Source organism: Bufo bufo, chromosome 10 (assembly GCF_905171765.1).
Source record: "Bufo bufo chromosome 10, aBufBuf1.1, whole genome shotgun sequence".
Lineage (NCBI taxonomy): Eukaryota > Metazoa > Chordata > Amphibia > Anura > Bufonidae > Bufo > Bufo bufo.
In genome coordinates this window covers 140,539,138-140,562,640 of record NC_053398.1, presented here as the reverse complement: position 1 = coordinate 140,562,640, position 23,503 = coordinate 140,539,138, and the positions used below count along the sequence as shown (strand labels likewise).

Below are 23,503 nucleotides of genomic sequence, written 5' to 3'. Positions count from 1 at the left end.
CCTCTCACTGATTCCCGCTTTTACTCAGGAGCAGGGCCGTGACAACATACAGTGGGGGAAATAATTATTTGACCCCTCACTGATTTTGTAAGTTTGTCCAATGACAAAGAAATGAAAAGTCTCAGAACAGTATCATTTCAATGGTAGGTTTATTGTAACAGTGGCAGATAGCACATCAAAAGGAAAATCGAAAAAATAACTTTAAATAAAAGATAGCAACTGATTTGCATTTCATTGAGTGAAATAAGTATTTGAACCCTCTAACAAAAAAAGACTTAATACTTGGTGGAAAAACCCTTGTTTGCAAGCACACAGGTCAAACGTTTCTTGTAATTGATGACCAAGTTTGCGCACATTTTAGGAGGAATGTTGGTCCACTCCTCTTTGCAGATCATCTCTAAATCCCTAAGGTTTCGAGGCTGTCTCTGTGCAACTCTGAGCTTGAGCTCCCTCCATAGGTTTTCGATTGGATTAAGGTCCGGAGACTGACTAGGCCACTCCATGACCTTAATGTGCTTCTTCTTGAGCCACTCCTTTGTTGCCTTTGCTGTATGTTTTGGGTCATTGTCGTGCTGGAACACCCATCCACGACCCATTTTCAGTTTCCTAGCAGAGGGAAGGAGGTTGTCGCTCAGGATTTCACGATACATGGCTCCGTCCATTTTCCCGTTTATGCGAATAAGTTGTCCTGTGCCCTTAGCAGAAAAACACCCCCAAAGCAAAATGTTTCCACCCCCATGCTTGACGGTGGGGACGGTGTTTTGGGGGTCATAGGCAGCATTTTTCTTCCTCCAAACACAGCGAGTTGAGTTAATGCCAAAGAGCTCTATTTTGGTCTCATCAGACCACAGCACCTTCTCCCAGTCACTCTCTGAATCATTCAGGTGTTCATTGGCAAACTTCAGACGGGCCTGCACATGTGCCTTCCTGAGCAGGGGGACCTTGCGAGCCCTGCAGGATTTTAATCCATTGCGGTGTAATGTGTTTCCAATGGTTTTCTTGGTGACTGTGGTCCCTGCTAATTTGAGGTCATTAACTAACTCCTCCCGTGTAGTTCTAGGATGCTTTTTCACCTTTCTCAGAACCATTGACACCCCACGAGGTGAGATCTTGCGTGGAGCCCCAGAGTGAGGTCGATTGATGGTCATTTTGTGCTCCTTCCATTTTCGAACAATCGCACCAACAGTTGTCACCTTCTCTCCCAGCTTCTTGCTAATGGTTTTGTAGCCCATTCCAGCCTTGTGCAGGTCTACAATTTTGTCTCTGACATCCTTGGACAGCTCTTTGGTCTTTCCCATGTTGGAGAGTTTGGAGTCTGCTTGATTGATTGATTCTGTGGACAGGTGTCTTTTATACAGGTGACTAGTTAAGACAGGTGTCCTTAATGAGGGTGACTAATTGAGTAGAAGTGTCTAACCACTCTGTGGGAGCCAGAACTCTTAATGGTTGGTAGGGGTTCAAATACTTATTTCACTCAATGAAATGCAAATCAGTTGCTATCTTTTATTTAAAGTTATTTTTTCGATTTTCCTTTTGATGTGCTATCTGCCACTGTTACAATAAACCTACCATTGAAATGATACTGTTCTGAGACTTTTCATTTCTTTGTCATTGGACAAACTTACAAAATCAGTGAGGGGTCAAATAATTATTTCCTCCACTGTATATGCATTATTGCAATACAAGAGCCACAACCTGAATGGATTCTCTCAAATACAATTTTTTGGTCCCAAAAATTTTGAATTGTGACTAAAACAGGCAAATAAATTTGAGTTTGTTAAGAGCTGTCCCCCGCCTAAAGCATAATACAGACCTGATATCCATGCAATAAATATAACGGTATAATACACAGTAGTCTCCTGGCCTGTGGCTGTAGCAAAACCACAACTCCCGGACAGATGCAGGCTGAGAGTTGTAGTTTTCTAACCCCAGTTTGGAGACCTCTACGAAAATACAAAATATGCTCAATGGTTATGCCTATGGTAATTCGGGAGCGTTCACTCGGTAACCGTCCCTGCGGCCGGGCACAGTTGTAATCCGTATGGCTGATTAAGCACAATAACGATGTTCATTTGGAGGTCGCTGATGAATGGACTTTCTAATTCAATCATGCATATAGCAGATTCCCACTTGTGAATGGGGTGACATCATTGTCCTGTCTGAGCCTCGGTGACAGAGTGTCCTGGATCTCCGCGATTCCTCAGCCTGCCAGGCATTAACCCTAACTGCGCCGAGGACACAAATGCAGAAAATTTGAAAAAAAAAAGATTGCTTTCTTGGCGCCGCTCTTGTCCATGGGCAGTACTGGGTAATGCTGCTCTGAATGGGACTGAGATGCATTACCAGGCGTGGCCATGGAGAAGAGTGGCACTGTTTCTGAAATAAACTCAAAAAACACAGACCCCTTTTTTCTAACCTCATACAACCCTATTTTCATTCATAAGCCCAAAAAGGAGAGATTGTGAATAGGTTATAGTTTATCTGTATATTCCCATTTTCAGCATTTATGGCATATTTGCAGGATACTTATATTGCTCATTTACTTAGGCCACCACATGCCCCCCTGAGAGCACTATAGACGCTATGGTATAAACAGGGCAGATGTGTCTGGCCGATAACCGGAAAGCGGCTAGAATTGGATCTCCGCCGGATCTCATTACAGTCGATGGAGTCCAGCAGTGAATGGCGGTATCCGGCTAGGCTGGATCTGGTGAATCCTGGCAGGTTGTTCTCTGCCGGAACAGCCTGCTGTGTAAGTTAAATGGAGGTGTGAACCTACCCTATAATTCCAATGAGCTTCTCAGTGAACACCCACTGAGCCCTGAACTTGCAGCTCCACAAGCAGGAACATTAGAGAATGCAAGTCTTAAAACTAAAAGAAGTGAAATGGAGGTGTGAGCCTGCCCTTACTAAGAAGCTGGGAAGTAGTGATGAGCAGCAGGGGTCATATTGGAATTCGTGATATTTCGCAAATATTTTTTAGAATATTTGTTGCATATTCGCGAATTCGAATATTCGTTATATTCTACATTCTTTTTTTTCCTTGAAAATCGGCAAGGTAATGATCGCGTAATATGCGAATATTACGCATTCAATACAGGCGTGGGTCAAAAACGAATATATAGCACTATAGAATATAGTGCTATTCATTAGTTTTTTAGAATATTCGTAATTTTTTTTCCATCTGAAGTCATGATTCTTTCCTGCTTAAGTTGCTTGTGGGCCAATGACTCATTGGCCCAAAAGCAAGAAGCAGGGAGGAATCATGTGTTCAGATGGAAAAAATTATGAATATTCGATATAACGAATTTATAGCACTATATTCTAAATATTCGCGAATTTTCGAAGTGGCGATATTCGAGATAAAAATTAGCTTTTTGAATATTCGCGCTCAACACTACTGGGAAGTAATAGGTGGCAAGATTAAAGAAGAGCAAATCGATTCTGTAGGAATCCAATCTGTTCCGAATTTTTCAAAAGGTTCTAATTTTGATTAAAGATGCCTTTAGAGGGGGAGGCATTTCCCACAAAAAAATTGATACTTTTTGGGCCTTTTTTTTTTTATTAAAGGAGTTATCCCATAATAAATATAAATAAATAAATATCCAATATCATATAGTAAATGACAATCTCTTTCTAACAAAAAATGGATCCAGAGATCTCCTCATTCATTGCTCCAATTGCTCTGCTAAATTTGTTTCAAGCTGGCAGCTTAGAAGGCGTGCACTTTCTCAGAGGGCGTGTCCTTTCTTCTGCAGTTGGTGGCAATTGAAGGATAGAACTGAGCATGTGCGACCATCTCAGTGGCAAGGACAGAAAAAAGAGCAAACAGCAGGTGGCGCTATACAGAAAGATTTCAGTGAAAAGCTCAGTGGCTATAGAAACTTTTTAATTACATGCAATTACAAAAGAATTCAGATCGCAGGTTCCGTTCGGCTCAGTTGTGCGCCGTATCCGTCCTTTCCGTTCTCCTGCTCCTATAACGGAATAGGAGAACGGAAAGGCTGAACGCTGATGTGAACTCAGCCTTAGGCATCAAGTTAAAGTTTACTGTAGTTGTTTATTTATTAGTCCAGTTAGAAATGGCTACAAATTGTTACATTTTTTATTTAAGATTAATAAAAATAAAAAAAAACTGTACATACAGAAGAAATTTGCTATGTTTACACACAAACGATAGCTTTGTAAGCATTAGGCTACTTTCACACTTGCGTTGTTGTTTTCCGGTATTGAGATCCAGCAGAGGAGGACCTCAATTCCGGAAAAATACGTTTCCTTTTAGTCGTCAAGCATTCTGAATGGAACGAGATCAGGACGTCTTCCATTCAGGTATCATTTCTTTTTGTGACCAGACAAGCTGCGGTTTTGTGTCCGGTCATAAAAACTGAGAAAAAAAAGGATCCTGCACTGAAAACAATGTAAGTCAATGGTGACGGATCCGTTTTTTTTAGGAGCCTAAAAAAACAGATCTATATATTTAGTGACGGATCCGTTTATTTCTGTTTTGATTTCCCACAACCGCATTCTAACGGAACGGGTGCATCTTGATGTGCAAAATCAAAACGGATCCGTTTAATTGAAGCCCGATCTCAATACCGGAATTAACAATGCAAGTGTGAAAGTCGCCTACGTCAGGGTTAATGTCACGACGCTTTCTCATCGAGGCAGGACAATATCAAATGGAAGATGGTTCACTGACATTCTGATGAGTGAGACATTTCCCATTTTCTGACTCCCACACCCTTATCTCAGCTGTGCTAGCAGCCCACAGACACAGCAGGGGCGACAGGATTTTCCATTTTGTTATTGCAAGAACACTTAGAGACATTTGGTAATGTTTTTTTATGAGATTATGTTTTTCATATCTAGAACCACAGAAAAACTGTTCGTATAGGGTGCAATTAGCTGCCAGCTTGCTGCAGTGGTCAGTAATACTACCTCATACATGTCATCAGTCTGTAAATATCTATCTATCTATCTATCTATCTATCTATCTATCTATCTATCTATCTATCTATCTGTATCTATCTATCTATCTATCTATCTATTATCTATCTATCTATCTCATATCTATCTATCTATCTATCTATCTATCTATCTGTATCTATCTATCTATCTATCTATCTCATATCTATTATCTATCTATCTATCTATCTATCTATCTATCTATCTATCTATCTATCTATCTATCTATCTCTATCAAATCAAATCAAATCAGCTTTATTGTCAGGACTAAATACATTTTAGCATTGCCAAAGCAAGTGGGAAATAATTGGGTGGGTTGGGGGATGGGGACACGTCCAGGGTGGGGGTATAGGAGTCCATGGTATATCAGGCTCCTCTCAGTCTATGGCAGGCAGTAATATATTGGGCTGCTGTGGCCGCTGTGTTCTCCTCTCCCCCAGCAGTATGGAGAGTCTCTCTTCCTCCTCCATGGAGGTGAAGTCTGGGCAGAGATCAGACAGTCTCCTGAAGTCAGTCTCCCTCACTGCTAAGTATTTGGGGCACCGCAGCAGGAAATGAGCCTCATCCTCCACGGCCTCCTGGTCGCACTGCTGGCACAGTCTGCTCTCCCCGGGCATGTACCTCTGTCGGTGACGCCCGGATTCGATGAGCCGGCTGTGGGCGCTCAGTCTGTACCGGCTCAGGGTCTGTCGGTCTCTTGGATTGGGGAGTTTCTCCAGATATGGGGCCGGTTTGTACTCCCTCTGCAGGCTCTGGTATACTGTCAGCTTCTGGGAAGTTCTTATGTCGTTCCTCCAGACGCTAATATACTCCTTTTTGCTCTTGTGTATCGTCCTCTGGATTTCGCCCTTTGTTAGGCTGTACTGGTTGGTGGCTTGGGCAGGCTGGGTTTGGGTGACTAGTTGCAGGGTGCTTTGTTTTTCTGGGGCTTCTTGGTGTAGCAAGGCTTTGTGATGGTAGGAGCTGGGACTGCTGCTATGAAGAGGTCCGCATGAATGATAGCGCCCTCTTCTGGACAGCAAAGTAAAGTAGGAATCTGCCCAGTTCTGCTCGACAGGCGCTGTTTGAGGTGCTCCTGTGGACCTGGAGAAGGTGTTTGCAGAGTTCTAGGTGGAATAGTTCTGTTGGCCCAGAGTCTCAATTTGCCCGGTCTGGGTATATGTCTGGGCCCCCGACTTCGCTGCCAGGAGGATCGGGGCGATGATGGTGTCAAGGATTTTAAGCCAGACGGTCACTGGTGCTTTAAGATGATACAGACGCCTTCTGATAGCAGAGAAGGTTTTACTCGCCTTGTCTTTCAGTGTTTCCATGGCTTTCTTAAAACTCCCTTGTTGACTGATTTCTAGGCCCAGGTCGGTGTAGCTGTCGGTTTCTGAAATTGGACAGTTGTTTAGCAGGAAGGGAGGACGGCCGGCTGGTTTCCGGTTTCTTTTCTGGAACACCATGATGTTGGTTTTCTTTGGATTGATGGGCAGTGCCCACGTGTTACTGAACTTCTCCAGGATTTTCAGGTTATCTTGGAGACCTTTCTCAGTCTATTATCTCTATTTATTATCTATCTATCTATCTATCTATCTATCTATCTATCTATCTATCTATCTATCTCATATCTATCTATCTATCTATCTATCTATCTATCTCATATCTATCTATCTATCTATCTATCTATCTCATATCTATCTATCTATCTATCTATCTATCTATCTCATATCTATCTATCTATCTATCTATCTATCTATCTATCTATCTATCTATCTATCTCATATCTATCTATCTATCTATCTATCTATCTATATTCTATCTATCTATCTATCTATCTCCTATCTATCTATCTATCTATCTATCTATCTCATATCTATCTATCTATCTATCTATCTATCTATCTATCTATCTATCTATCTCTGTCTATCTTTCAATACAGAGCACATGAATTCTAATAGTTTATTCACAGAGTTTTTTGCACTGATTCCGCTCCCCATCCGCACACTATTGGATTTAATGGGAACGTAACACTAGTTCATATGACATGGATTTTTCCTTTTGTGGATTTGTAATACATGTCATGGAAAAAATACACAATTAATACGTCCATTGATGCAGCACTTTCCATGCAGAAACTGTACCGCAGATGATGGTCGTGCACAGCTTGGCCCCAATAACTAAATGTCCATGGCAGAGGTTAAACCTTAGATTTCTGCCGCAGAATTTTCCAACGGAATAATCTGCCATGTGAACACACCCTAAGGGCTCTACTGAGACTGGAAAGACATGGCTACATTCTTCCAGTCCCTTTTGCTCATGGACTGTGTCTGGTATTGCAGTTTCTTCTCAGGCACCAAGCGAGCGAGATTCTCACGTATTATCGAACCCACCATGTAATCTCAGGGGGTCTTCACTGCAAATCAGTGTAATGCTTTTTTAGATCAATGTTCTTTGCCTCAGAATATGATATTTAGCTTATTTGTCAAAATACCATCTGCTAGACAACATGTGCTACATATGATTAACTTACCTACTGTAGAGTTACTGGCATAGTGGACTTTGTAGTCTTCTGATTTATATTACTGCTGGGGAGAGAATTAAAGGGATCACTAGATACTAGCTATTGCCTTGATACCATGATATTGCCTGCGTTCTTCCGTTATATAGAAAGGCATAGATGGGGTTGACTGGACTTCCAGAAGTCCAGCAAGTGGCCCACAATCCAGCTTGAAGGAGCAGGTACATCTCCTATGGGGTTCTTTATCATGTCAATTTCTGGCTCCACTTGAGGACCATCCTTGACTCTATTGAGCTAGTCCAACACTGGACAGGAATACATAACTACGAGATCTCCTCAGTTCATGCCCATCCCAATACTAGATATTACTCTACTTTTTTCACCATTTTTAGGTTGAAGAACTTGTCAGCTTCTTCTCTAGTCTTAGGTGAAGCAACTATCATTCAGCGGTTCCAACTGTTGCAAACCCATAACTTCCAGCATATCTTGATAGCTGTAGGTATTCAGGGCATGATGGGAGTTGTAGCTTTGCAGCAGCTGAAGAGTCACAGGCACGTGCCACGTTTGTAACAACATGGACAGGCGTTTAGTTGATACATCCACCAAAAAGAGCACTCAACATTCATGGAGCAATCATAACCTTGCAAGAACATCTTATATGATAGCAAGGTAGGTAGAGTACAAAAATCTTTTTATAGAGAATCAGGGTCAGATTGGGGTTCCTTCAGCCCTCTGGTGGAAATTTTTCTGGGGACCCAACCACTATATCATCAATAAAGTCTAAGGTTTTGATTCAAAGAAATAGACCCAGGTGTCAATGTATTGTCTTCAAAGGCAGCACCAAATATTCAAACATTTTTTTATTTTTTTGCTTCTTGACCTTTGGGGCCCACTATGTTATCAGAGCCTGGGCCCAATCTGTCGCAGTAGAGGAGGCTCCAAAGAAGGTGACCCGCCCCAATGTCATCCATATGGGCAGTAGTGACAGAACCTTTAAAGGCTATGGACATTTTTAGGGCAATTGTTTTGGATGATTGCATTTTACTAATTTTGGCCTAAAAAATATATAATTTTTGTTAAAAATTGTCAGCTGCTTTTGAGATACAAGGGTTAAAAATCTGTCTGTTTACAGAGTATTACTTCTCAGTCCCCTTAGTTGATGGCTCACGAAGCCTTATCGCTGATCTCCAGACCTCATAAACACTCATTATAGCTAAACTCTTATCAAACTTAAGGAGTGCTTATGAGTTCCGGAGATCAGAGATAAGGCTTCACTTGAGCCGTCAACTGACAGGACTGAGAAGTGATACTCTACAAACAGACTGATTTTTTTACCCCTATATCTCAAAAATGGCTGAATATGTTTAAGAAAGACCAACTATAAAATTATTTTTAGCCCCAAATGAGTAGAATGCAATCATAAAAAATTGCCCTGAAAAGGTCAATAGCTGTCGGGATTCGAACCCGTGACCAGCCACATCCCAGGCGGTAGCCCTGCTTACTAGGCTACCGTCCTCTCTGGAGATTCCTCCCTGAAGCCTATTAGTTAACCTCAGTCTTGCCTAGCCTTGCTCATTACCCTTGATTCCCCACACCTGGTACTTCCCTATATAGTCCAGCCCCTTGCACTCCAGTTTGCTGATTATTGAGCTCCTGAGCCTTGATCAAGCTTCTCCTCATCTGTTGCTCCTGCTACTGCTGGAAGTCCACTGCTGACCAGGAATTGCCTACCGACTACTCTTCTGCCTTATCCCTACCTACTGAACTGCTACCACCATTGCCATCCGGATTGTCTGACCACGCTTACTACCTGCCTGCGGTCCTTGCCACTGGGCTCCACTCCTACCTCCAGCCAGCGGTCCTCTGACTCAGGTGAGCCTGTAGGACTGTTACAGAATAATCAGCCACACTATGGAATCCGCAATGGCCACTCTGCGTAAGCAGGTCTCCGAACTTCAAGAATTTGGTACTACATATCAGGAGAAATTTGCCCAGCTCCAAGGCGTAGTCCAAAGCCAGCAAAGGGAGATTATTGAACTACAGAGGCAACACCTGGACGTCCGCGGCGCGGCCGCAGACACCCGCATGCCACTCCCATCAAGATTCGGCGGCGACAGACGCCAGTATCGGGGGGTTTCTAAACCAATGCCGCATCTATTTTCAGATGTACCCGGCCCCCTTCACCACCGAGAAAAAGAAGGTGCTATTCATGGTCAATCTCCTGACGGAAGAAGCATTAGCATGGGCATCACCTTACGTGGAGACTAACAGTCAGCTCCTGGACGACCTAAACAACTTCATCAGCGCCATGAGCCAAGTCTTCGACGACCCCAACCGCTGTGCGACAGCTGAGGCGCGACTACATGGTCTGCGGCAAGGGAGACGCTCCGTCGCCGAATACACCGCCGAGTTTCGCCGTTGGGTCACGGACACCACCTGGAACCCAGCGGCACAGAGGAGCCAATTCCGGCGAGGCCTGTCAGAATTAATAAAGGACGAACTCGCCAGAGTTGAGGCCCCGGACGATCTGGATGACTTCATTCAGTTATGCATCCGGATAGATCAAAGACTCTCCGAGAGGAAGAGAGAAAGACTCTGGTCCTCGGACCACAGACCCACTTACTCCTTCTCTTCCAACGCCCAGCGCGACCCCCAATCAGCAACTGAACCTATGCAGGTCGACGCTCTACGTAGGTCTCTATCTACAGCTGAGAAGGAGAGACGGCTGGCCGAAAACCTCTGCCTCTACTGTGGGGAGTCGGGTCATTTTGCCATCAAATGTCCTCATAAGATCCGAAAGACTATTGCCGTCACGGAACTAAAGGAGCAACCACAGACTCCAACCCCGTCAGCAGCCCCAGAAAATAACAATACGGCGGCTCATGGATCCCATTTCATCATTCCCATCCTCATCGACATTGAGGGGCGACAACTCCCCTGTTCAGCGATGTTAGACTCCGGGGCGGGAGGCAACTTCATGGACTTAACCTTCGCCCGCGAAAAGAACATTCCACTGACAATCAAGGCAGCCCCCGTTGACCTGGAAACCGTCGACGGATCCCCACTCTCCTCGGGGCCGGCCACTCACGAGACCACCGAACTACAACTCCTCATAGAACCCGATCACTGCGAAAAGATCCACTTCTCGCTGATCGCTTCCCCGAAGTTCCCGGTGATCTTGGGCATCCCTTGGTTGGCCCTCCACCTCCCCCGCGGGAGCCCCCTTTTTCTTCGTAGAGAAAAAAGACTCCTCCCTGCGTCCCTGCATAGACTACAGAAAGCTTAATGACATAACCGTAAAAAACCGGTACCCGCTCCCACTGATTTCCGAACTCCTTGAGAGACTCCGGGAAGCGAAGATCTTCACCAAACTCGACCTTCGAGGGGCCTACAACCTCGTCCGAATCCGCCCTGGGGACGAATGGAAGACCGCCTTCCGGACACGTTATGGTCATTTCGAGTACCTGGTCATGCCTTTCGGACTCTGCAATGCTCCCGCCACCTTCCAGCACTTCATTAACGACGTCCTCAGGGACATGCTGGATCTGTTTGTAGTCGTTTACCTGGACGACATCTTGATCTTCTCTGAAGACCTCGAGCAGCACCGCGAACACGTCCGCAGGGTACTGCAGAGGCTCAGACAGAACTCTCTCTATATTAAGCTAGAGAAATGCGAGTTTGAGCGAACCACCACTCAGTTCCTCGGATACATCATCTCCCCAGCGGGCCTAAGTATGGACCCGGGGAAGGTCCAAGCTGTGATGAACTGGCCCGTTCCGAAAAATGAGAAGGAGATACAAAGATTCATTGGCTTCGCCAACTTCTATCGGAAGTTTATCCGGAACTTCTCCAAGGTCATAGCACCAATCACCCAACTCACCAAGAAGGCAGTCCCCTTCTCCTGGACACCCGAGGCCCAGGAGGCCTTCACCAAGTTGAAACTCCTCTTCACTTCTGCCCCAATCCTAATCCACCCGAACCCCGAGCTCCCATTTACAGTCGAAGTGGATGCATCAGACTCTGCGGTGGGGGCAGTTTTGTCACAACGGACAGGGGAGAGGATGCTATTACACCCGTGCGCATATTTCTCCCGCCAGATGTCCCCCTCCGAGAAGAACTATGACATCGGGAACAAAGAACTACTGGCGATCAAGGATGCCTTCTCTGAGTGGAGACACCTGCTGGAGGGAGCCACCAACCCCATAATCGTACTAACTGACCACAAGAACCTCGAGTTCATCCGCAGCGCTAAGAGACTCTCAGCCAGACAGGCCAGATGGAGCCTATTCTTTTCCCGCTTCAACTATCTCATCACCTATCGCCCTGGATCAAAAAACGGCAAGGCTGACGCCCTCTCCAGAATGTTTTCCGAGCCCTCACAGAGTAACAAGGGCCAAAATAACATCTTACCCGAGAGAAGGGTCGTAGGGGCCACCTACTCTAAAGAACTCCTGGGCACAATCAAAGAAGGATATGAAAATGACCCCTTCCTCTCCCACCCCACAGGCAATGTCAGCCTTACGTTTAAGAACGGTCATTGGTTTCATCAGGACCTACAACTATATGTACCAGAAATCGCACGGTTCGAAGTGCTCAAACTCAACCATGACTCCAAGGTGGCCGGCCATTTTGGCACAAGAAAGACCCAGGAGCTTCTCTCCCGCTCCTTCTGGTGGCCAACATACAAGGAGGACATCAAGAGGTACATCTCCTCGTGCACGGTCTGTGCCCGCAATAAGACTCCTCGTTCCTCTCCCGTGGGTCTGTTACAACCCCTCCCGATTCCCTCCCGCCCCTGGGGCTCGATCTCCATGGACTTTGTGGTAGACCTTCCTCCTTCAAAAGGGATGAACACCATCCTGGTCGTGGTCGACCGTCTCACCAAGATGGCCTATTTCATTCCCTACAAAGGCCTACCCACAGCCAAACAGACGGCCGATCTTATTCTCAGAGAGGTCTTCAGGCTGCATGGGATCCCGGACGACGTGGTCTCCGACCGAGGTGTACAATTTGCCTCAAAGTTCTGGAAGAACTTCTGCCTGGCGCTCGGGGTTAAAGTGAACCTGTCCTCTGCTTTCCACCCTCAGTCAAACGGGCAGACGGAGAGAACTAATCAGACCCTAGAGCAATACCTACGCTGTTTCAGCTCCCACCTGCAGGATGACTGGCTTGATCATCTCCCCACGGCCGAGTTCGCCTACAACAATGCTGAGCACAGCTCAACCAAGCACAGCCCCTTCTTTGCTAACACAGGCTCGCACCCGGTGTTCATTCCCCACCTACCCGTTGCCTCCACCCTCCCAGCAGTGGCCGAACGCCTAACAACCCTACAGGAGGCACAAGAGAACATTATAGACAACCTCCAGCTTGCCCAGAGGCGCTTTAAACAGGGAGCAGACAGACGTCGCAAACCCACCCCGGGCTTCCATGTGGGAGACAAGGTGTGGCTGTCCACCAGGAACCTCAGATTGAAGGTCCCCTCCAAAAAATTTGCCCAAAGATACATGGGTCCGTTCCGGATCACCGCACAAATCAACGAGGTCACGTTCCGGCTCGACCTCCCGGACTCCATTAGGGTGCACCCTGTCTTCCATTGCTCTCTCCTCAAGCCATACGTGGAGAACACCTTCACTGGCCGCCACTCGCCCCCTCCACCACCTGTGAGGGTACAGGGTGAAGAAGAATACGTTGTCGCAAAGATTCTCGACTCCAGGATCCACCGGGGAAGACTACAATACCTAATTGGGTGGGAGGGTTACCCTCCCGAGGATAACTCCTGGGAGCGAGAAGAAAATGTCCACGCCCCCAGACTGGTAAAAGAGTTCCACCAACGGCACCCCCGGTAAGCCTGCCCCTGCGGTGCCCGGAGGTCACCTTGGAAGGGGGGGAGTACTGTCGGGATTCGAACCCGTGACCAGCCACATCCCAGGCGGTAGCCCTGCTTACTAGGCTACCGTCCTCTCTGGAGATTCCTCCCTGAAGCCTATTAGTTAACCTCAGTCTTGCCTAGCCTTGCTCATTACCCTTGATTCCCCACACCTGGTACTTCCCTATATAGTCCAGCCCCTTGCACTCCAGTTTGCTGATTATTGAGCTCCTGAGCCTTGATCAAGCTTCTCCTCATCTGTTGCTCCTGCTACTGCTGGAAGTCCACTGCTGACCAGGAATTGCCTACCAACTACTCTTCTGCCTTATCCCTACCTACTGAACTGCTACCACCATTGCCATCCGGATTGTCTGACCACGCTTACTACCTGCCTGCGGTCCTTGCCACTGGGCTCCACTCCTACCTCCAGCCAGCGGTCCTCTGACTCAGGTGAGCCTGTAGGACTGTTACAATAGCCTTTAAAGCAAGGCTTGGTAATGGTAACACTGGCATTTAGAACTTCTGCTCTGGGCAATACATGGGAGGTCATACTGAAGGGTAACTGAGCTGGTGGGCTGTAGTTTTTTATGAGTTTCAATATTGTCTTCATTTCCCTTAATTGCCCTTATAAGCCAAATGATTTGATTATTAGATATTGGGTTGGTTTAATTGGTTCAGGCACAATCCTTATGAGGAGCAGAAGGGATCAGTTATGGATGCAGGCACAATCCTTATGAGGAGCAGAAGGGATCAGTTATGGATGCAGGCACAATCCTTATGAGGAGCAGAAGGGATCGGTTCTGGATAAGTAAGTCTAGTAATTGCCTCCATATAAATGCAAAGTATTAGAAGGGCTCAGTTATCGAGGTTTGTATTCCATGGATGAACTAAAATAAAAGTATCATCACGTCAATGTCCTACCTCTACCTAAACACCAGTGGGTACAACGGCTGCAGAGATTGCGAAAGTGCAATGTGTGGTCGTGGCACATAACGTTGGATTCTATAAGGTCTCCATCAAGACTGGCATGACCGCCAGGCAAATCCAGGCATATGCTAAAACCAACTGAGCTTTAAAGGGTTGCGGTGATCTGGGGAAAAATGCTCTGTTCTCGTTAGCCCATGTATGAGTACGGTAGGAGGTGCTGTGTTCAAAGGGTCTTCATCGTAGGCAACGCATTGGCTACGGTGCCCAACAGTTTCTCCTGACAGATGAAGTGCTGTTAGTGATCACTGAAGGTAATTGGCGGAGAAAGAGAAGGAGAAAATGACATAGACTCACATATATTAATACGTTTATGCCATTTTTGGTCCGTATTTGGGAAAAAAGTGGCAATATTCACAAAATTGTACCTTTTTTTTACAGCGTGCTTGCCAAAAGAATGTTGCTGAAAACGATAACTGTAAAGAGGACCTCTGTGTTTTATCATGGGTCGTCGCAGATCCTTTTTGCACACTTGGCCTAAAGAAGCCCGCATTATCCACTCTCCGCTGTTATTGGTTTGCATTCTGTTCAGAAATTGCATTTTATGTATCTGTAGAGAGTTGTCAGCTTTATTATTTTAATACTTCGCTCCAAACTTTCTCTTTATATAGAGCTATAGAGTAAAATGGTAAAATTCTCGCTGCTTACAGCCACCACAAGAGGGAGCTGAACAAAGGCTGATTTATCATTGAGTTAAATAGAAACTGTATGTTTCTCTTCAGTAATTGCCTCCTGGTAGTGGCCGTGCAGTACCACAGACCTGGGGGTATCTGCAAATGTTTTATTATGTATTGTTATGTTGTGTTTCTGCCATACATACCAGCATGTGAGGTATGGTTGCAGATACGGGGCTAACCACCCTGTTCCTCTTCTCATGGTAGGAGTGGGCCAGTCCTACTTCCTGCCAGCAGGAGTATTTCCTAAGATATAGTGAAGAAGGTATGGTAGATAGCACACGCTGTAGCTTCTACTCCTACAGCTTGTTACTACATTCTCCTGTGAGACCATCACTCCAACTAGATCTTCATAGCCAGGACAGCATTTCTGAAGCTTCAGGGTGCTTCATCAGTAGAGTGATCAGCAAAAATACATCTATACAGACCCTGCTGCCGGTGAAGGAAAAGAGATTCGACATCCATCACCTAGAATAACCACCAGGCCATGCTAACTTCAACCATGCATCTCACTGTGAACACCTCTATCCACAAGTGCCTGCTAATACCATTAAATTTCCACAAAACCAGCCACCATACCTCCTCATCTGTTACCAGAAACTGCACCTTGTAGCTACTACTGCTGGACGTGCCACACGTTATATTTTGCACTAAGTAAAGAAAGACTTATACTTTTACTTGTGGCCTGATACCTCAAGCCACCATTCCACTGCACTGACATACCTTACTTAGTAACTACTTGCACCCCCCATGTAATGGAACAGTATTTTGTATCTTTCCTCAGTTATTCCTACTAGAGGTTCATTAATCAATCTAAAATCAGCAGGACGGCAAAAACGGCCACTGCTTGGCAACACGTGGAGGATGCTGACTGTCCTCCACGTGTTGACAAGCAGTGGCCGTGTTTGCCGTCCTGATGATTTCCCTCAGACTTGATAAAGGGGTCAGTGATGCCCCGAAACGCGTTGTCTTTGAATAAATTGAAATTTGCTCGACAACCGATTGTGAAAGTGCTCCCCTCGTTGTCCACACGCTTGACCTCCACGGTCCAGCGTCCTTTCATTTCTACTTTAACTATGTGGGAATGGAATTTGGAGCCCTGTAATTGAAAAACTGAGGTCTAGTCCCTTTAAGAATAAACCTATTTTTATAAAGGGGGGCAATCGGTCTAAGCTATTATATTATAGTGCTGGAGAACATTAGACCAGTGCATGGTTCTTGGTTGTTTTACCTCCAGTGCTAACTGTTCACGAGACATGTCCGACCCGATGATAACATTTTTTTTTTTTTTATCTTTTCCTTACAGTGCAGTTTGATGACTGTCAAGGTAATGAAGATGTTCAATATGAGGTCTCCAACCCAGATTTCAAAGTGGAACCTGATGGATCATTAATTGCTTTGAGAAATGTGACAGAAAACATACGGGTTTTGTTCATCAATGCTCGATCCCTTCACTCTGACGACATGGCAGAAGTCAAGATTCTGGGGAAGAAGGAAAGACACAACTCAATAAAGGTAAAAATAAGCGTACCTACCGTATATACCTGTGCCGCCTTTGTAACCTTTAGAATTAGATGGTGGACAACATAAAAGGAGAAGCACCCGAGTATTCAGGTTACGAACATCTATCAACAGGATAAACCCTTATAAACCAGTCTAAAAGCCTGACAAGGTTGATCCTGCTGAGTAAAACAATGCCCCATGTATGTTCCTCCATTGTGCATGTCTCAATTATGTTCCTCTTTTTATTAAAATGTAAATTAGGTTTTTGGGGAACCTAGGGACAAGTCCGCGCCTCTTGGAAAACTGGAGGTCTTCTAGTTTGTACTTAGAGCCTCCAACCTAACAATAATCTTGCACCTGCACTGTAATCTCCACTATGGCACATGAGCAGTGCATCTGCCTCTGCTTCCCCAGCAGCAGCCATGACATCATCCTCCACCTGAATGAAGCTGAGGTGGAAGATGTCAACATTTAGCAATGGGCGAGATGATTATCTAATAGAAAATGGCACTGAGAGTTCTAAGGAATCTTACACTTAGTGTTGAATAATTGATTGAGAAAGGTTGAACTTTATGGACTCTTTATTGGTCCTTTTACTGACCCAGGTCAGTCTCAGAAGACCAGAGACAAGTTTGAGGTTGCCATTAGATGTTTCTTTATTGGCCAGGAAATAATATTTCGAAGACAAGGAAGACTGATGTTTCTACAGTATAAAGTCTTCTTCTGGTTTCCATGACCAATCTTTGGTACAATTCGGCAATGTAGAGGAGACGCTTGAAGAGGCCTTGACTTATGTGCCACGAACAAATCTGATTCTGCAGCAAAATATAGACCTCAAACCAATTACCCAACCAATGATCAATTTCTTCTTAAGATAGTATTATAAGAAGCAGATCGGTTTCTTAAAGGGAAGGTGACCTATTGTTTAAAAATCACGTTTTATGTTAAACATATTTTGTTTAACATTATTGGTGATTTTTCTTTCAGTTTTCCATGTTTCTATCTGTATGAAAAAATAAATAAAATTGTGCAATTTTTTTTCACTGGCCACTAAGGCTAATAATATATGGAGGTTTCCTGTTCTGTAGAGATAACATCTTTGCAGTCATCTCATTATCATCACAACATGGATTACAATGAAATATAACACAGGATCCACTATTCACAATAGGTGATGTTTCCCGCTTAACTGCTCCCCTTCCTGAACAATGACCTCTGCCCAGGTCACAGAGCGTACCTGGTAAACTCAACCACAGGAATCAGTGTGGTCAGCTCCAGTCGTGACAACAGCCCATGCAGCTGCTTCATAGCACACAGTATCTCTAAAAAGGAAGTTTTATCATATCATGAGGCTTAGAAGATATTAGGTATGGTATGGAATTTAAAAAAAATAATGATTTGAACAAAAATACATTTTCCGATAACACATTTGGTCCATTGCTTGGATATGCCACTAGTGTCACATACAGTCAGGTCCATAAATATTGGGACATCGACACAATTCTAACATGTTTGGCTCTATACACCACCACAATGGATTTGAAATGAAACAAATAAGATGTCCTTTACCTGCAGACTGTCAGCTTTAATTTGAGGGTATTTACATCCAAATCAGGTGAACGGTGCAGGAATTACAGCAGTTTGCATATGTGCCTCCCACTTGTTAAGGGACCAAAAGTAATGGAACAATTGGCTTCTCGGCTGTTCCATGGCCAGGTGTGTGTTATTCCCTGATTATCCCAATTACAATGAGTAGATAAAAAGGTCCAGAGTTCATTTCCAGTCTGCTATTTGCATTTGGAATCTGTTGCTGTCAACTCTCAAGATGAGATCCAAAGAGCGATGTCCCGAAATTTATGGACCTGACTGTAGGTGCAGATCCCACCTCTATCACTAGAACGGGACCCCCAAGGTAAAGGAGAGTGAGCATGCTCCCTATTCTTATCTATGGGAGTTGCAAAAAGTGCAAAGCGAGCATGCTCGGCTGTTCCCGGAACCCCCATTGAGGTCACATGACCACTCTCCAGTTACCTCTATGGGAGTTCCAGAAAATAGCCACGTCAGCGCTTAAAGGGAACCTGTCATGGGGATTTTGTGTATAGAGCTGAGGACATGGGTTGCTAGATGGCCGCTAGCACATCCCCAATATCCAGTCCCCATAGCTCTGTGTGCTTTTATTGTGTAAAAAAACCGATTTGATACATATGCAAATTAACTTCTTAAAAGAGTCATATCTTCAGACTCTGACTCATCTCAGGTTAATTTGCATATGTATCAAATCGTTTTTTATACACAATAAAAGCACACAGAGCTATGGGGACTGGGTATTGTGGATGTGCTGGTGGCCATCTAGCAACCCATGTCCTCAGCTCCAACCTCAGCAAAATCTCCGTGATAGGTTCCCTTTAAGTATTTTCAGCACTCCCATAGAAGTGAATAGAGGGTGGTCGTACTTCTGTAGTGCTCCCTCCATCATGCTGGTGGCCCGGTTCTAGAGACCTGCATGGTTCTGACAATGGTGGCATATCCTAGCGATATGTCAAAAAATGTGTGCAATGGGCCAACCCCTTTAAGAACAATTAGACTGCAATAGAGACACCCTTTTCGTATTAACGCCCTATAAGACCGAATGAGGTTGGTCATTTGGAGACAAGGCAAGAGAATGTTCAGTTCTCCAGGCCCAGTTTCATATTGTTCTAGGAGCAGGATCTTCTGAGTCATGATTATTGTTGATAACGAATATTCGAATTGCGAATTTTAATTGCGAATATCAGCACTTCGAGAAAAATTTAAAAATTTAAAAAAATGTATGCAAATTTTTATGCGAATTTTCGCAATCAAGAAAATAATACCTGGAGATCACGAATTCTCGAATATATGGCGAATATTTGCCCCAATATTCGCGAAATATCGTGAACTCGAATATTGCTCCTGCTGCACATCACTAGTCATGATGGGACTTTCTTTATTCATAATTAGAGGCCCACTATAGCAGTGCTAATGTCTGCCTGTTCCTGGTCTCTATCAACACACAGAAAAAGCAGATCAGTCAATCACTGGCTGAGGTGGACACCACCATGGGCGCTCACCCTAAGCACAGCCATAGAACTTCTCACTGCCGTGGTCCTGTATCGAGAGACAAGGTTTTCGAGATCAGTAGAGGATGGAGCAGTGGCGATCCCCCACTGATCAAAAATGTTCACCTTTTTGTGTGGGTAACTAATAAGTTGAAAGCCTCCTTTGAAGCCTTTAAAGTAGAAAGGGAATCCTGAGAGAGCTAAGACCAAGAAGTGTCGAGCAATAGCAGGCAGCATCATGTCAACTGGCGCCTGCCATTATCTACAGATTAAAGCAATTAACTTGCTCAAAACATTGTGATACTCTCCAGACACTTGTAAGTGATATAGTGGAAGTAATTCTATAATCAAATGCACTACTTCTAAATGGGGAATACATGACTGACTTTGTGGATTTCCGAGAAAGTATTGAAGAATTAGCTCAGCAGCCGAGAGGAAATTGCAGGAAATTATGGAAATGTTGGCAGCTCTGCCTCTAACGCATTTTATCAGCAAAGCATTACCATACATTTGTAGCTTCTGAAGGGGTTAAAAACCTTTTTGCTCTATAACATTTGTAAAATAAAAAAATTTGCACTCGACCCAATTCCTTAGGCTAAATTCACACTTTCTGCGCTTTTATGATGGGTGCCTAAGCTGCCCCATAGAGATGAGCGAATCACTCACTAACTTCAGTTCGGGTCTGATTTGGTCAAATTGGTCGACCAATTCGAGTCAGGTTCAAACCGATTTTATGTGAATCGAAAGGGCTACAGTCGCCCTGAAAATTTGTGCACGGCACTCGGAGGTCTACCGGGACTCGTATTTTTTTTCTCACTTTTAGAGATGAGCAAAGCGAGGTTTGGAAGCTACTCCGATGAGCCGAAGTGAGTTATTCACGGAGTTGCACAAGACTTTGCTGAAAAAGTTTGGCAATTGATTATTACAGTAAAAAACCACTTCAAAACTTGGAATCGAACTCGGCTTTGGTTCCGAGTGGTACCATGGAGCCGAAGTCAAGTTCGGTTCCAAGGTTTTTCACTGTAATAATCAATTACCGAAGTCTCGCGCAACTTCGTGAATAACTTACTTCGGCTCATCGGTGCCCATATATTCTAATACTGTATGGAGACGAATCTCTGTACAGTATCATAACAATTTTTTTTAGCGAAGCCACTCTTTATGCATCCGAAGTCGCATCCGAAGTCGCTTTGCTCATCTCTACTCACTTTATTTTAAATAGTTTTTAAATTGTCTGTCTCTCTTTCTCTATATATCGAATCACCAAAGATTCTGATTCAGATCCTCCTCGAATTTTTCTTGTTGAATCCGATTCTTTTAGAATTAATTCTCTCATTGACTTATAGAGGAGTTTGCCAAGCTTCTATCATTTTCTCCCCCCCCCCCCCCATCATCACCTTAAAGGGGTTTAAACAAAGAAATGGGCCATGTTGGATGATGCTACCACAATGGCCCCTTTTTTTTTGTTTTGTTTGTGAAACAGGGAACCCATTTAAATGTTGTTGCTTTTAACACAGTATCATCCCCCATCCAAGACATACATTCCTACATATTTTTTCTAGATAAAATGTAATTTGATTTATTAATATATCACTTGCGCTCTTCTGTGACGGCTAATTCACTCGCCGTGGAAGCTGGGAGTTGTAAATTTATGTGCGGTGAAAATCTAGCTCTTCCCTTTGACATTTTAATCTCTAAAATACTAATTTTTCCTTGAGTCATGTTCTCTCCCCTGTATCATTTTATCATTTTATCTGCAGCAGCTTAAAACAATCCACAGAGTCAGTATTTAAATCATATGGCTAAGAGATTATGTCCTGCAGAGTACAGAGCCGACAGGAACCTGGACTTGTAAGAATATGTAATTGAGTCGTCCTCGTCAACTGAGTCAAAGCTCCGATCAATGGTTATGTCTTATTCTGGAAACCATGGCCCGTAGAGGTTGTTGCATGGCTTTTTTAGAATACTGAATGGCAATTCTGCCATGTGTGGGACATTAGCAAGGGTATACTGGGGGGAACAAGGGGCATGTGTCTCAGGTGTTGGTTTTCAACATGCTGCTCTGCCTTTGTCAGAGTACTTGGATAAAGAACTCTGCTTTCAATATAGAGGTTGTCGAACTTCTCTCTCCTCCCCGAACTGATTCTGATGCAGCGGTCAAGACAACTGTCTGTGCTTGTCCTATTAGAGTAGGACACTTGCTGGTCATTGGATGGCGGCCTCTGCGACTTTTCCACCTGGTATGCAGCAGAATCTCTCCCCATCCAATGTCAGATCGGCCGGGATAGGGGAGTTGGAAATCCTTTTTAATGTCAGTGAATCAGCAGCATAGCCATAAAGGATTCAAAGGTACCCTTCTGCCTCATAAGTAGACATCTGTATCATAGAAGGCACATGGTAGATGAAAAGGGGTAGTGCCAAGTTTTCAAGTTCACAGGATAGGGCATAACTAACTGATTGGTAGGGGTCCAACTTCTGGAACCCACAACACTCCCAAGAATAGGGGTTTTGTTACCTATTCCTGATGGAGCAGCAACTTGAGCATCCTCCCTGCCTCCCTATTCATTCTCCATGGGACTGCTGGAGATAGCTGAATACAGTGCTTAGCTAATTTCAGCAGTCCCATAGGGTGTTAATTTAGGTGCAGGGCACAGGCTCGGCCTGCTGCACCATCAGGACAGGGGAACAGGACCCCCATTCTCGGGATCTGAGAGGGTCCAGTGGTCTGACACCTACCGATCAGTTTGTTATCCCCTATCCTGAAGACTTGAAAACTTGGCACAAGTTCTTGAAGAACATTGATTGTGAAGCCCTGTAGGAGGTATTATGGTGGCCTGGTCATGTTGGTTGTCACCCAGCTATCATTGAAGCAAAAATAAAAATAAAGGTACGGTTGGATAGAACTTTAATTATCATGAAAAAAGACGTTAACTAAAGGACTTATTGCTCCAGAAGATTTTCTTTTGTTCCATTTTATTGTTAGAGCAGGTTGAAAACCATAGACATGGGATAATATAATGTAAAGGCTCATCAGTGCAGATGCCACAGGGCACAGATATGTGCTGGCACCGGACATGTCATGCCATCTCATTATTACTGTTTTCCTGAATTCCTTTAGGAAAACAGTAAGAAGCAAGAAAAAAAGATGGGATAATTCTTATTACGACTCTTCTAGGGGATCTATGTATCCAGCACAGTGTGAGCAGAAATAAATCAATGTTCCAGGCCCCTTGAGGCACTAGGGGACTCCAGTTGGTGGCAGTTAGGCCATAATTATAAGGATAGTGGGCACCTTGAGGTGGCATGGGGCGTGCGTGCTGCATTGTTTGCATACAGAAAAGCAAGCGACTTTTAAGTGGCACGCAAGAAGAGAAGGAGGACCACAACTCCAAGGAAGAAAGGCTGTCAACAGGACTTTTTTTCCGTTCTGCATAACGGAAACCAGATGGATCCATTATGATTGCCTATAGACTTCTATTATGACTGAAAGCAAAACTGAATGCCTCTTAAACGCTTCCGTGACTTCAGTGGCGTGCCTAGGGTGTTTGGCGCCCGGGGCGGGTCCTTTCTTTGGCACCCCCCCAATTCTTGAAAAAAATTTTAGCCCCTCACAGTAGTATTGCCCTCATTGTACAACCTTCACAGTAGTTTTGTACAGATGTGTGCCCCCTCACAGTAGTTATGCCCACATTGTGCCCTCTCACAGTAGTTATGCCCACATTGTGCCCTCCTCACAGTAGTTATGCCCTCTCTGTGCCCCTTTCACAGTTGTAATGCCCTCTTTGTGCCCCCTTCACAGTAATAATCCCCATTGTGCCTTCTTTTACAGTAATAATCCCCATTGTGCCCCCTTCATAGTAATAATCCCCATTGTGCCCCCTTTATAGTAATTATGCCCACTGTTCCCCCTTCATAGTCATAATGTCCATTGTGC

General features: G+C 44.5%; 1 protein-coding gene across 1 annotated transcript in view; it reads left to right on the top strand.

Moving 5' to 3' along the window:
• The window catches only part of CDH13 (cadherin 13), a 530,998-nt gene that overhangs the window by 155,611 nt on the left and 351,884 nt on the right, over positions 1 to 23,503 (top strand). Inside the window, exon 3 of the mRNA XM_040409712.1 lies at positions 16,296 to 16,504. Coding sequence (XP_040265646.1) covers positions 16,296 to 16,504 — 209 coding nt within the window. The remainder of the gene's footprint in view (positions 1 to 16,295; positions 16,505 to 23,503) is intronic.